The following is a 13,235-nucleotide window of genomic DNA, read 5'->3' as shown; positions in this document are numbered from 1 at the left end:
ACCCCTCATCACTTCTTCACTCTGCTTCCTCAATAACGAAGCAAGGGGGTGTAATTTGATATTAGCTACCATGCTATTCTAGATATGTCTTCTCATCATTTCACATTTATATGCTTTGATTTGATGCTTTTACTCCCCTCCCACTTTCACAATGGGGTGTTCTATCCCGAGGTCATGCTTACTGAATACAAACGTGATCTTAAGGGGAGAGTGGAAATTTGGATTCCTTTCATTCCAAATATATATTGATTATTTGTAATAGGTTGAGATAGGAAGGTTAATGAAACATGGCCTATATTTTTCAAGATCTGGAAGTGAATACCCTCTACTATTTCAGGGTCGCTGCTTCCAAAATATGAAAAGCCAAGGAAAGAAAGGAAGGAAGTTAATACGCCCTGGGGACCCTTCTGTGTAGTAGGAGCTTTATTTATTATTTCCATTTAGTGTCAAAACAACCTTATGAATTTGTGATGACAATCCTAACTTTAAAGATGAAAGAACTCTGACTCGAAGATGCTACCTTGCACCCATCACTCAGCCATCTGGGGGCTGAGCTGGTACAGAAATCAGGTCTAACTCCAAAGCCCCTGGTTTTTACTCATCACAAGGTGATCTGCCAGTCAGCCAGGGCTTGGGTCTTCTGAACTGGCTCCCTTTTACTTTATTTTAATTTTTATTTTTTCCTTTTTAGGGCCACTCCTGTGGCATATGGACATTTCCAGTCTAGGGGTTAAACTTGAACTACAGCTGCCAGCCACAGCAATGTGGGACCCTTAACCCACTGAGCGAGGAGGCCAGGGATTGAACTGTACTCATGGATACTAGTTGGGTTCCTTACTGCTGAGCCATGATGGGAACTCCTGAATTGGCTCCCTTTTAGTTAAAAGACAGTGTCATACTCAAGAATAATTATTTTCTATCCAGGTGCTACATGACTTGGAGATAATATGGAGACAGACTTGGTCCCGCAATGAAAGAACTTACCATCAAGTAACATCTTGGCTGCCATAGCAGTGGGTAACCCCACAGTTTTGGCCATGGCTGAAAAGCCATTGACATCCCCGTAAACCACAAGATCAATTGTTTTATTTTCTAGATGTCCAGAAGGATGTCTGATTCCAAAGTTGTCTCTCATCACAATCATATCTTTCTCTCCAGGGCCTTAAAATAAATAAACATACATTTTAAAATGCCACCGCCATTACAGATCCAATGTCGTATTGCACCCCCTTGCTTCTGCCCTTCTGTTCTCAAGTTTCCTTTCCCATTTTATATCTATATATACTTAGACAATTGTGTTCACTGCTTTCTAGCCCAAACACCAAATTAAAAATGCAAGGAAATGGTAAGTCAGAGCTAGTTCCTCTATCCAGGATATATCTGTATCATATTACAGATCCTGTGTGTACTGCTATAGAGGCTACCCACCCTTCTCCCCAAAATGCTCCTTCAGCATTTCCCTAATGTGCCAAAAATTAAAACTAGTGATTTTTGCCTTTGCCAGCCATATTAGCCAAGATCTTTTTTTTTTTTTTTTTTTGGCCACACCTGAAATTTCCCTGGCCAGGGATCAAATCCACACCACAGCAGTGACAATGCTGGGTCCTTAACTTGTGCAGCCACAGGGAATTTCAAGCCAAGTTCCTTCTTACTGCAGAGTTCCCTTATTCTTCCTGCGCTTCCCGCGCTTTTCCCCTCATTTCATGTTTCCTCATTCCCACTGAGTGGCTCCAGCCAGACAAACTAATTCACAGATTCTTATGATTCTTCTCCTGGGATGTTTAGGTAATAGCCCCCGGCCTACCATAGGAGAGCTTCGCGGCCAAATGTTTGGAGAGTGCATCCACCAGAGACTCTGCCCGAGGGACTTGCTCATCCCCAAGTAAGCCCAACCTGAGAAGCACAAGAGAGGGCTGCATTAGTGCAAGCCCTGTACATATTCTCACTTGGGAATCAGAGAGAGAACTTGTTGGGTTTTATCTGGAAAGGGCAGGACCACAAGATGAGAGTTCAAGTTATAGGACTTTTAAGTTCCTGTAAAATAGCAGTAACAAGAGCAGTGTTTAAACCTTTAGAGTCATCCCAGATGCTCCTGGGAGTGCAGCCCGGAGCCTGAACTGACACATTATGAATGCACATCGTTGTAAAGCTTTCTAAGATTAATTTACAGTTTGGTTCTCGCATGTCAAGGCTACCAGCATAATGGCCACAGCTACGTGAATAAGTGTTTTCAAGTAGTTAAAGGAAGACTGGGAGAACCTCCTACAGGAGAGAAAAAAATATCCCACCTTTCTTGGGAACTGAGTAGAGAAGCTCCTCAAAAATAAGTCTTCCCGGAGTTCCCGTCGTGGCACAGTGGTTAACGAATCCGACTAGGAACCATGAGGTTGCGGGTTCGGTCCCTGCTCTTGCTCAGTGGGTTAACGATCCGGTGTTGCCGTGAGCTGTGGTGTAGGTTGCAGAAGCGGCTCGGATCCCGTGTTGCTGTGGCTCTGGCGTAGGCCGGTGGCTACAGCTCCGATTAGACCCCTAGTCTGGGAACCTCCATATGCCGCGGGATCAACCCAAGAAATAGCAACAACAACAACAACAACAAAAAAAAAAAGGATCTGGCTTTGCCATGAGCTGTGGTGTAGGTTGCAGACGTGGCTCGGACCCCACATTGCTGTGGCTCTGGCATAGGCCGGCGGCTGCAGCTCTGATTCAACCCCTATCCTGGGAACCTCCATATGCTGCAGGTCCGCAGACATAGCTTGGATCTGGCGTTGCTGTGGTTGTGTTGTAGCTCCCATTAGACCCCTAGCCTGAGAATCTCTATGTGCTACAAGTCTCCATGTGCTGCTGCAAGTGTAGCCCTAAAAAGCAAAAAAAAAAAGCAAAAAAACAAAAGGGCTAATTAATCACTGACCTGGTGTTTTGCTCTAAGCTGACTGATTGGTGCTTACCATTCGGCAGCCTCCAGCTGGGCACTGTCTCCTCCTAGTTTCTTAAAGACAGCTTCCTTAAGCACATCAGACTTGGAGGAGGGTAAAATCCCAACTAGATCACAGAGGAGTTCTTTCTGGTTGGAAAAACAAAGATGAAAATTCTAAGTTCCTGGTAAAATGAAAAATAAGTTGATAAGTTATCCTATGAAACCATTAGAGGACTTCCCGTCATGGCTCAGTGGTTAACAGATCTGACGAGGAACCATGAGGTTGCGGGTTCGATCCCTGGCCTCGCTCAGTGGGTTAAGGATCCAACATTGCCATGAGCTGTGGTGTAGGTTGTAGATGCAGCTCGGATCTGATGTTGCTGGGCTGTGGTGTAGGCCGGTGGCTACAGCTCCCATTAGACCCCTAGCCTGGGAACCTCCAGAAGCCACGGGTGCAGCCCTAAAAAGAAAAAAAAAAAAGAAAAAAAAAAAAAAAAAAAAAAAAAGAAGAAGAAACCATTAGACCTCAAATGCACTTCAAATTTTAAATTGGAAATAATTAGAAATAGCAAAGTGTGGCACACACATGTGTGTACACACAGCACACTGCCACATATCAATAAAAGCCTAGTATTTCAGGATGTTATTTCTGCAATAAAAATGGGTCATAACACCAAATCAATATGAAAAAAAGGTGATACCATAGTCACTATCACATTGCCTGCCTTTGCATAGCCTCTCCATAACCTTTTCATCCTCAAGGAGTTGATTTTGGCCAGAAAAGAGTGGAAGGGGCTTAGTGCTATGGTTGCTAGTAGCAACCAGAGTTCTTTTGTAGGTTCAAGAAATGAGGAAGAGGAGTTCCTGTTGTAGCTCAGCAGTAACGGACCCCACTAGCATCCATGAGCTTGATCCGTGGCCCCACTCAGTGGGTTAAGGATCCAGCATTGCCATGAGCTCTGGTGTAAGTCGTAGACATGGCTCAGATCTGGCATTGCTGTGGCTGTGGTGTAGGCTACAGCCTGCAAATCAACCCTTGGCCTGGGGACTTCCATATGCCACAGGTGTGGCCCTAAAAAAAAAGAAATAAATGAGGAAGATTCTACAGAAAATAAAATCTAAAATCTCAAGGGAGGGAGTTCCCACCGTGGCTCAATAGTTAACGAACCCGACTGGCATCCATGAGGATGCAGGTTTAATCCCTGGCCTCGCTCAGTGGGTTAAGGATCTGGCATTGCTGTGAGCTACAGTGTAGGTTGCAGATGCAGCTCAGATCTGGTGTTGCTGTGGCTGTGGCGTAGACCTCTAGCCTGGGATCCTCCATATGCTGCGGATGCGGCCCTAAAAGACAAAAAGACAAAAAAACAAACAAAAATCTCAAGGGAAGAACAGTGGTCATAGCTTTTTCCACTTCCTAAAAAAAGACTTTTTACAGGCTCCCTAGGTGAAAGTTATGCTCTAGATTAAGGATCAACAAACTAGTCCCCAAGCTAAATTGAGTTCACCACCTGGTTTTGTAAATAAAAAGTTGTGTTGGAATACAGCCATACCCATTTGTTTATGAGCAGTCTGAACTGAGTGGTCTGTAGAAACAATATGGCCCACAAAGCTTAAAAAAATTACAACCTGGTCTTTTACTGAAAGAAAAAAAAATTGCCAGACTGCAGTTACCAACGTGAGGGCATTGGCCCCAAGAATGCCTGCACTAACCTTCCCAGTCCAGCTCCCTCAATTCCAGTGAATATAGCTATTTATTCACTGCTATCCAACAAGTAAATTTATGACAGTTGTAGTCTAGATTGAAGTGAGTCTCAGATACACACACACACAAACTGAATGTGTGTGTGTGTCTTTTTTAGGGCCACACTCCAGGCATATGGAGGTTCCCAGGCTATGGGTCCAACTGGAGCTACACCTGCCAACCTACACCACAGCCACAGCAATGCAGGATCCGAGCCACATCTGTGACCTACACCACAGCTCACGGTAACACCGGATCTTTGACCCACTGAGCGAGGCCAGAGATCAAACCCTGATCCTCATGGATACAAGTTGGGTTAGTTAACCACTGAGCCACGACGGGAACTCTACAAACTGAAATTAAAAGGAACTGGCGAGCCAGAATACCAGCATTTCTTGGGAGACATAATGAGATTAGCAATATTGATTCTTTTTTCCTTGTGATAAATTTCTGGCATTTCTATTAGAATATGAGGTCATTTATTTAAGTTAAATGACCAACTGGTAACAAGTTAATTCCTGGAAGTTAGCAGAAGCTCTACTTTATATTCAGGTCAAAGCCTTCCAAGTCCCTTCCAGCCCCGAGACTCTAAGATTTTAATACGACACAGATATGCGCATAAACTCAGTAATTAAAAACTCAAATTGCTCATGATCACAAATAGCCAAATGAAAGAACTACTGGAACTCAGGGGTTGGGAATCTAGTTCTATGATCCCACCAGCATTTCTCCTGTTACATCAGTTTCAAGAGGCCCAAGCTGAACTCCTGTTACTGCATCACTTCTTAGACAAGTGGCAAAGCCCAGAGCACAATGCCAAGAGCAGGTCCATCTCTACTCAGGGCTGAGGGAGCATCAAGTGGTAGAAGTTGCTGCAGGGAATAGGCCCTTTGAGTCCACCTCTATCCATCCTTCCATAACAGTGAAGGGAAAGAGGGCTCTGGTGTTAGGAATTAACTTCCTGCACGTTAAGTCACAGAACGGGCGCTTTTTCCGGTCCAAGCCAAGGTTCTAACCTGACCATCTCAGGAGGCACTTCTGAAGAGCAGCAGACAGTGTATAAATCTGGAGTCACTCACCCAGGTGAGGGGGCTGGCTTCAGGTTGGAGGGCAGGAAACACATCTCTGTTTATAAGACCCAGTTTTACAAAGCCATTCAAGGCTTTGGCATATCCCTGTAACAAGAGGTATTAAGCAGTATGTGAAAATGTTCTCTTCAAAGAAAAAAAAATTTAAGTTTGTTTGAAAAGAGGGATCTATCTTCCTAATTCATTTAGAGAACAGGCTGAAAATGGCCATTTGTAGTGCTAGTATTGATGCAGCCGCCTTCAAGTTCAAACCAAAATCAGTGGTGTTGCACAATCCCACCGATTCATATAAGAGACCTTGCAAAGAATGAGTCTTTACTTTTGTTTCTGGGTAACATGTGAGTGGTGTTTTCTGACAGTTTAAGGGCAAATTTACTGTGTTCTCTGATTTCAGGTCAGCAGAACTGTATTATAATAGAACAGTTGTTCTCTCTCTTATAACAGAAGAAAGAGCTTGTAAGAATATCCCCCAATGCAGATAATCCATTCTACTGATTAGGAACCATCATCCTAAAGCATATAGGGAGCCAGGGAAAGGTAGGAATTAGAGCAGTATTTCTAAAATGTCACAGCTCTGATTAAAATTCCCCATGTGTCCGCCACTGTCTAAGGGCAAGTCGGAAAGTCCTTGGTATATAAACCCATCCCAACACATCCCTCCGGCCTGACTCACGAGTCATCATCTCCACACTCACCGTCCCCCAAACAAGCCACTGTGCTCTTTCCAGGACCTCAGTGCATGCCGCTCCTGTGCCTGGAAGGTGGTAACCACCCTTGCTCACCTATGAAATGCTCATTCTTTCCTTAAGACCCAGCTCAGCACACCTGCTAGGCCCCCAAGTGAGGGGGCGCTCCCTTCTTCTCTGTATTCCTGGAGCTTTGTGTTCATACCTCTGTCATGGCACTCAACACAAACTGCAATTAACTGTCTCTTCAGCTGCTGAACTGTCAGCATAGAAATTGTGTGTGTCCGTGTGTGTGTGTGTGTGTGTCCTTCATCCCCAGTGTCCATCACTACGAAGGACTGGATGGAAGAGATTCTGAATGAGGAAGCAAAGGACCACCATAATGTGTGTTCTTCTGGGAGCACATCATGCGAGGGGGTGGGGTGGGGTAGGGAGGGGAACGGGAGTCCAAACACGTGGCTTTACAGCTACTGCAACTACAGAGGGAGAGGAAGGAGGAGGGGGAGGGGGAGCGGAAGGAGGAGGAGAAGGGAGGAAGAGGAGGAAGAAGAGAAGAGAGGTAGGAAATTATTTCAAAAAGCAATGAAGTTATTAAGCTATAACACAGGTCAGGTTGTCATTGTATTTTTTACCATTTAATGTGTGAATTTTCACATTTCTGAAAGGTGTCCTATTCAAACTGTTCAAAGGTTACTAATCAAAAGAATTCACATTCATTTGCTCGAACCCAGTGTAAATATATTTCAAAGAGGAGAAACAAAAAAGCAAACCCCCCAGCTTGCTTCTAGAAGCTGAGAAATGCTGGAGATCCTGTCCTCCAACAGCTCAATGATGAAACATTTCCGAGCTATTTCTTAATCTCAGACATATATTTTTAGGGTGACCTCTACAAATGATTTTATGATGGGTATGCATTTATCAATAAGCACTTGGCAAGCTGCTGCCACATGTGAGACTCATGCCAGGGGCTGAGGGCACAGAGATGAAAAATGCAGACCCCACCATGAAGCAACTCCAGCCCCAGAGAAGCATCAGCTGAGTCAAACAATAAGGCCTGGCACAGAGTGGGCAGAACCATGACCACTGAGGACTGACTGCGCGACAGTGGGGCATCACAGGTGCTACGACAGAGGTGAACACGGAGCTGGGGACACAGACAAGAAGAACTCGAGCAGATGTGGGGGAGCGGAGACAAGGAGAGGAGTTAAGAAAGACCCAAAGCTGGGTCTGGGAGGACTCAGGTGACAGGCAGGCGCAGGAGAATCAAGGTCTCCCTGCCATATTTGGGTGACAGGGCCATTTCTCTAACATTGGAAGGCATACGCGGGTTACTGAAGGGCTGCTGACACTGCCCGGATGGTGGCCCTGAAGGATATGACCACCGTGACGATGGACATGGCTTCCATCTAGACACATTTTGAGAGCTTTATGTCATTTTTTTTTTTTTTTTTTGCTTTTGTCTTTTTTAGGGCCACACCCGCGGCACATGGAGATTCCCAGGCTAGGGGTCCAATGGGAGCTACAGCTGCCACCTATACCACAGCCATAGCGACACCAGATCCCAGCCGCATCTGCAAGCTACACCACAGCTCATGGCAACACCGGATCCTTAACCCCCTGAGTGAGGCCAGGGATCGAACCCACAACCTTATGGTTCCTAGTCAGATTCCTTTCTGCTGCGCCACAATGGGAACCCCTATTTAATTCTTAATAGTCTTAAAATCCTCTATTTCTGAGTCTGTATGTTTGGTAAGAGACTATAACTAAGGCTATCAGTAAATCCTAACTCCTGAATCCCATGGGAAAAAAAAGTCACTACTTAAAATCTTAGTACAGAAGACTTTTTTTTTTTTTTTAAGCTATCGCATGAAGTGGCTTGATACAGGATCTCAATTCCCAGAGCATTAAATTCTTAGAACAAATTGAGGAAAACAGAATTAAGAATCTGCCAGATCTGGGGGGTATATGGCTTCAATTCACACTAGAATTTCTGCTGTACCTTAAAGGCTTGTGAAACATCCATGGTTTTCCATCTTCCAAGCATACTCTGACAAATCATTTAGTTCCTGGACAGTGAGGACACCACATTCCTATGAGTAGGTGCCAAGAAACCTCACAGGGCACAGGGATCTGAAAGCAGATCTCGAGTTTTTAGGGATCTATGTATGTTAGACGCACTGGTTGTAAGTGGGTTGGGTCGTGCCCCTTGTAATTCGTGGCCACTCAGAACCTTAGAACGGGACCTTATTTGGATCTTTGCAAATATAATTAGTTAAAGATCTAATCAAACTATATTGAGGATGGGTCTTAAATCCAATGCCTGGTATCCTTGTAAGGAGAGAAGAGGACACAGTGACACAAACAAGAGAAGGGGATATGAAGACGGAAGCAGAGATGGGACCAATATGCCTACAAGGTAAAGAACAGCAAGAACGGCCCACAACCACCAGAAGTGAGGGGTGAAGGTGGGGGACAGTTTTTCCCTCAAAGCACCAACCCTGTCACACTGTGATTTCAGACTGTGACCTTCTGGATTGGGAGAGAATAAATTTCTGTTGTTTTAAGCTAGTAGTAATTTCTTACAACAGCCCTAGGAAACTATGACACAGATGGCCTTAATCTGGTCACACTTGTAACTACTCTGGTGATTAAAAAGATGTGTACTTGGAGTTCCTGTTGTGGCTCTGTGGAAACAAATCCAACTAGGAACCATGAGGTTGCAAGTTCGATCCCTGGCCTTGCTCAGTGGGCTAAGGATCTGGCATTGCCATGAGCCGTGGTGTAGGTCGCAGATGAGGCTCAGATCCTGCATTGCCGTGGCTGTGGTGTAGGCTGGCAGCTGTAGCTCCAACTGGACCGCTGGCCTGGGAGCCTCCATATGCCACAGGTGCGGCCCTAAAAAGCACCAAAAATAAACAAACAAACAAACAAAAACAGGCAACCTGTTCCTCTCCAATAGAGCCACTTACCTTGTACCTTAGTGTTCCTCGCAATAAAGTGTGAGCCGATGAAATGCCATAAATCTCGGCATATTTTGTGCTGTCTCTGTTAGGATAACCTTCCAAATTCAATCCAGGGAAATAATCCATGGGAGTAACAGAATCCAGAAATGAGACACCCCCTACGACATTCACAACCTGAGGAACAGAGAAAAGGTACACGTGGGGTTAAAATAACGTGGCCCCTTTGGATTTACCGGTATCATCTGAGTAAAAAGAAAACCTGGGTTTTATGAGAAAAGCAATGGGGATTTGCAAACAAAAAAATTTAATGACACTACGCTAATCAACATCTCCTACTCGAGCTGTTCCTCTAATGTCATAAATTCACAAGGCCGTTGTTCTCCCAAGCGTTAAAATCTGACTTAAACCATTTCATTTTTTACTAAGATCTTGCTTCTAATTTTTTTTTATTGCCCCTGGATAAGACTACATTGAACTGTCCCTCTAGAGTTTTGTTTTGTTTTTAAATTAAGCAATATGCTACAAGCAACAGATACCCAAGTGGCTTCTGTGCTCAGACAGCAATGGTCACATTCTCACCCTGTTCTTCTTCACTCCCATCCCCCTTCTGAATGCCATGCCAGGTGCCAGTCTTGTGCCGCCATTCACACAGCTAGCATTACTGAGCCCCTGCTATGTGGGTACCAGGATCACACGCACGGTAGAGGGAACAAGGACCGTGATGAATGAGATTCAGTTCTTGCCTCCAGGTACGCCTTTGCTCATTGAACAAACATTTGCTTAATGTCTCCTAAGACCCAGGAGCTCACAGCCTAGCCTAGTCAACCCACCTGTGTGTGAGGGGAAAGGCAGTGGGGAGATGCCCCCTCACAGGGAGTACAATGTGATGGTCATACGGTGAGACTCAAAAAAGTGCCACCCTGGAGTTCCCATCATGGCTCAGTGGTTAACGAATCCGACTGGGAACCATGAGGTTGCGGGTTCGATCCCTGGCCTTGCTCAGTGGGTTAAGGATCCAGCGTGGCCGTGAGCTGTGGTATAGGTTGCAGACTCAGCTCAGATCTGATGTTGCTGTGGCTCTGGCGTAGGCCGGTGGCTACAGCTCTGATTCGACCCCTAGCCTGGGAACCTCCATATGCCAAGGAAGTGGCCCTAGAAAAGGCAAAAAGACAACAACAACAACAAAACAAACAAAAAACAGAAAAGCACCAAGCACCATCTAAAATTCCAAGAGCGAGATTCCGAAGAAAGTGGGAAATGCTTTCCATGGAACTTTCTTGTGAAACTCTTCTAGACTTCACTGTAAACATTTCCAGAGGAACCATTTCTATACTATATCTATAAAACAAATTTCTTTTAGCAGGATTCCAAAGTTTTAAAAAGTCTGATAAAAAGGCAAATGTTAACTTTTAGGGTCACCTCCACCAATCTCTCTTCCATAACCTATAGCAATTCTAAAGTCTGGTTTACTTGTTTGAAGGTTAGGAATTTTTGAGAAAAATTCTGGAAGATAATGTGAGAAAAAGAATGTACATCTATGTATGTGTGACTGGGTCCCTTTGATGGATAGTAGAAAATTGACAGAACACTGTAAACCAACTTATAATGGAAAAAATAAAAATTAAAACAGAAAAAAAAGAATGTATATATCTGTATAGATGGATCATTTTGCTGTACAGCAGAAATTGATGGAATATTGCAAATCAACAATAATAAAACATTTTTTATAAAAAGAATTTTAATCGGGACTACTATATTCTAGCACTGTACTAATCAGAAATAAATCATAAGTCTTTCATGAGATCCTCGCAAAGAAAATAGGGAAATATAAGTTGAAAGAGAATGATTCATTTAGAGATTGACAGCTGCTGAAGCAACTTGACCCAAAAATTACTGGGTAATTTGATATCAACTCGATATCAATTGTGACATATCATAGGCTTCATTAATAAGTCCTGTCCTGTTTAACATTTTATTAATGACTTGGATAAAGAAAGACCTATTTACCAATTTGGCAGAGGATATGCATTTTTTTTTCTGACTCAGCAATGCTCAATCCAAGACCTACCCCAGCAGACACGCAGCTCACTGCTGGTGCAGGCTGGCTGCTCTAAGTCTAACGGACCCTTTCCCCACACAAGCACTCACACCCACACGTTTCCCAGCCACTGAGAATAACTGACAGCAAGCTTGCTATATATAAGACATTTAACACAGACAATATTCAGATAAGCATTTATCCAGGGCCCCTACTGTTTGCCAGCTATCTTATACATTACCTTTAAGCCACACAATAACCCATTTTTCAGAGGTGAAAACTGAGGCTGAGAGTCACCCAGAGGCAGAATGGAACCTAAGTCTATTGGACTCCAATGTCCATGTTCTTTTTACTCCACCATGTGGTCCACTGTCTACTTTCTACTCTACCAGACTGTCCCTTTAACCTTGCTTATTTGTGGATCAGTATTTTGAGAAGGATATTGATTGACAAGATACTGCATTCCCAATTATGCCACCAATGATGCACCTGAAAATTGTACCGAGCATGGCTACAGGCAATGGAGAGCAGCAGCTACGAAGACGGGGCTGGTTGCTGTAGTCAGGAGAGAGACAGGTGACAGAAAGGGCGCTAGAAAACCTATGTCAAAGTTATGTTTGCAGAGCAAGCCCCATCTGTAGTTAGTGTATTCGTTTAGCTTGGGAGTGGCTTGAAGGAGAGGATGGCAGGCTCTGCCATGTCACACCAGGTGCCAGAATATCCCACCACCCACGAAGGGAACAGAACTCAGACAGGACATAATTACCATCTCCAAATGTATGGAAGGAAATCAGACTTGTTGGAAATAAGGTTAGAAGTTAGAAGTTATCAGAGTTCCCATCATGGCTCAACGATTAACGAATCTGACTAGGAACCATGAGGTTTCAGGTTTGATCCCTGGCCTCACTCAGTTGGTTAAGGATCCAGCGTTGCCGTGAGCTGTGGTGTAGGTCGCAGACAGGGCTCAGATCCCGCGCTGCTGTGGCTCCAGCGTAGGCCAGCAAGAGCTCCGATTCGGCCCCTAGCCTGGGAGCCTCCATATGCTGTGGGAGCGGCCCTAGAAAAGGCAAAAAGACAAAAAAAAAAAAAAAAAAGTTAGAAGTTAGCAATAGTATGAGTGGTAGATGCACTGTCCTACCTCCTTGCAGTAATTTCCAATGAGGTATGTCCTACTTCCTGGGGCACTGCCTGAGTTGCTGGAAAAATTTAAGATCTCAACTTAAAGCAGAAGCCAGAGAAGTCACCTGGCTTCCCCCGTGATGAGTCTGTGACTTACGTAAGGTCCACTCCACAGTGGAGGGTGATGGTGGCAGAGGGGATGGAGGGACTAGAGAGGCTTTGAACAGTTTAACACTCCAGGTTAGGACTGACACACTTGAATTTCTGAGTGAATAGTACCGCATCTGGAAAATTCTTAAACAGAGACAAAGTGTGGGAGTTCAGACAAAAGAAGAGTGAACAGGGGCTGGAGTGGTCAGGAAAAGCTGCATCCGTAAGAGGAGACCTTGAAAAAAGTATCATTTTAGCAAAGAAAAGAAAAGCATGTTTTCCCTTGGTGTCCTCTACAGTGTCAGGGAGATGCAAAAAGCACTCTTTTTTTTTTTTTTTTTTTTTACAAAAGGAGTTCAGGATAAAAGAGAAAAACTTCAAATTCAACAAATACAACTTCTGCTGCTTGAAAGTAACCTCTCATTTTCCCTGAGCTCTCACCTCAATTTCTTTTTGTAGCGAATATTTGCTAGGAATTTAGGACATGCCTGACACTCCGTTAGGCAGACTATAATCCATGCGACCTCATAAAACCC

General features: G+C 44.3%; 1 protein-coding gene across 14 annotated transcripts in view; it reads right to left on the bottom strand.

The window, feature by feature from the left end:
- AASS (aminoadipate-semialdehyde synthase) overlaps positions 1-13,235 on the bottom strand; it is a 99,169-nt gene that overhangs the window by 1,461 nt on the left and 84,473 nt on the right. For 13 of the 14 annotated variants that reach the window (XM_085004781.1, XM_021078483.2, XM_085004776.1 and 10 more), the window contains 5 exon segments: positions 9,399-9,566; positions 5,735-5,830; positions 2,946-3,061; positions 1,805-1,893; positions 985-1,161 (listed from right to left, as the gene is read on the bottom strand). In XM_085004781.1, the coding sequence (XP_084860907.1) occupies positions 985-1,161; positions 1,805-1,893; positions 2,946-3,061; positions 5,735-5,830; positions 9,399-9,566 (646 nt within the window). 14 annotated transcript variants of the gene reach the window in all.

Source organism: Sus scrofa, chromosome 18 (assembly GCF_054392235.1).
Source record: "Sus scrofa isolate SSC_HxYL_T2T_F1_AM1 chromosome 18, Sscrofa_HxYL_maternal_Yorkshire_Landrace_v2.0, whole genome shotgun sequence".
NCBI classification, from domain to species: Eukaryota; Metazoa; Chordata; class Mammalia; order Artiodactyla; family Suidae; genus Sus; species Sus scrofa.
The sequence above is the reverse complement of the archived record's forward strand: the minus strand, read 5'-3'. Positions and strand labels throughout refer to the sequence as shown.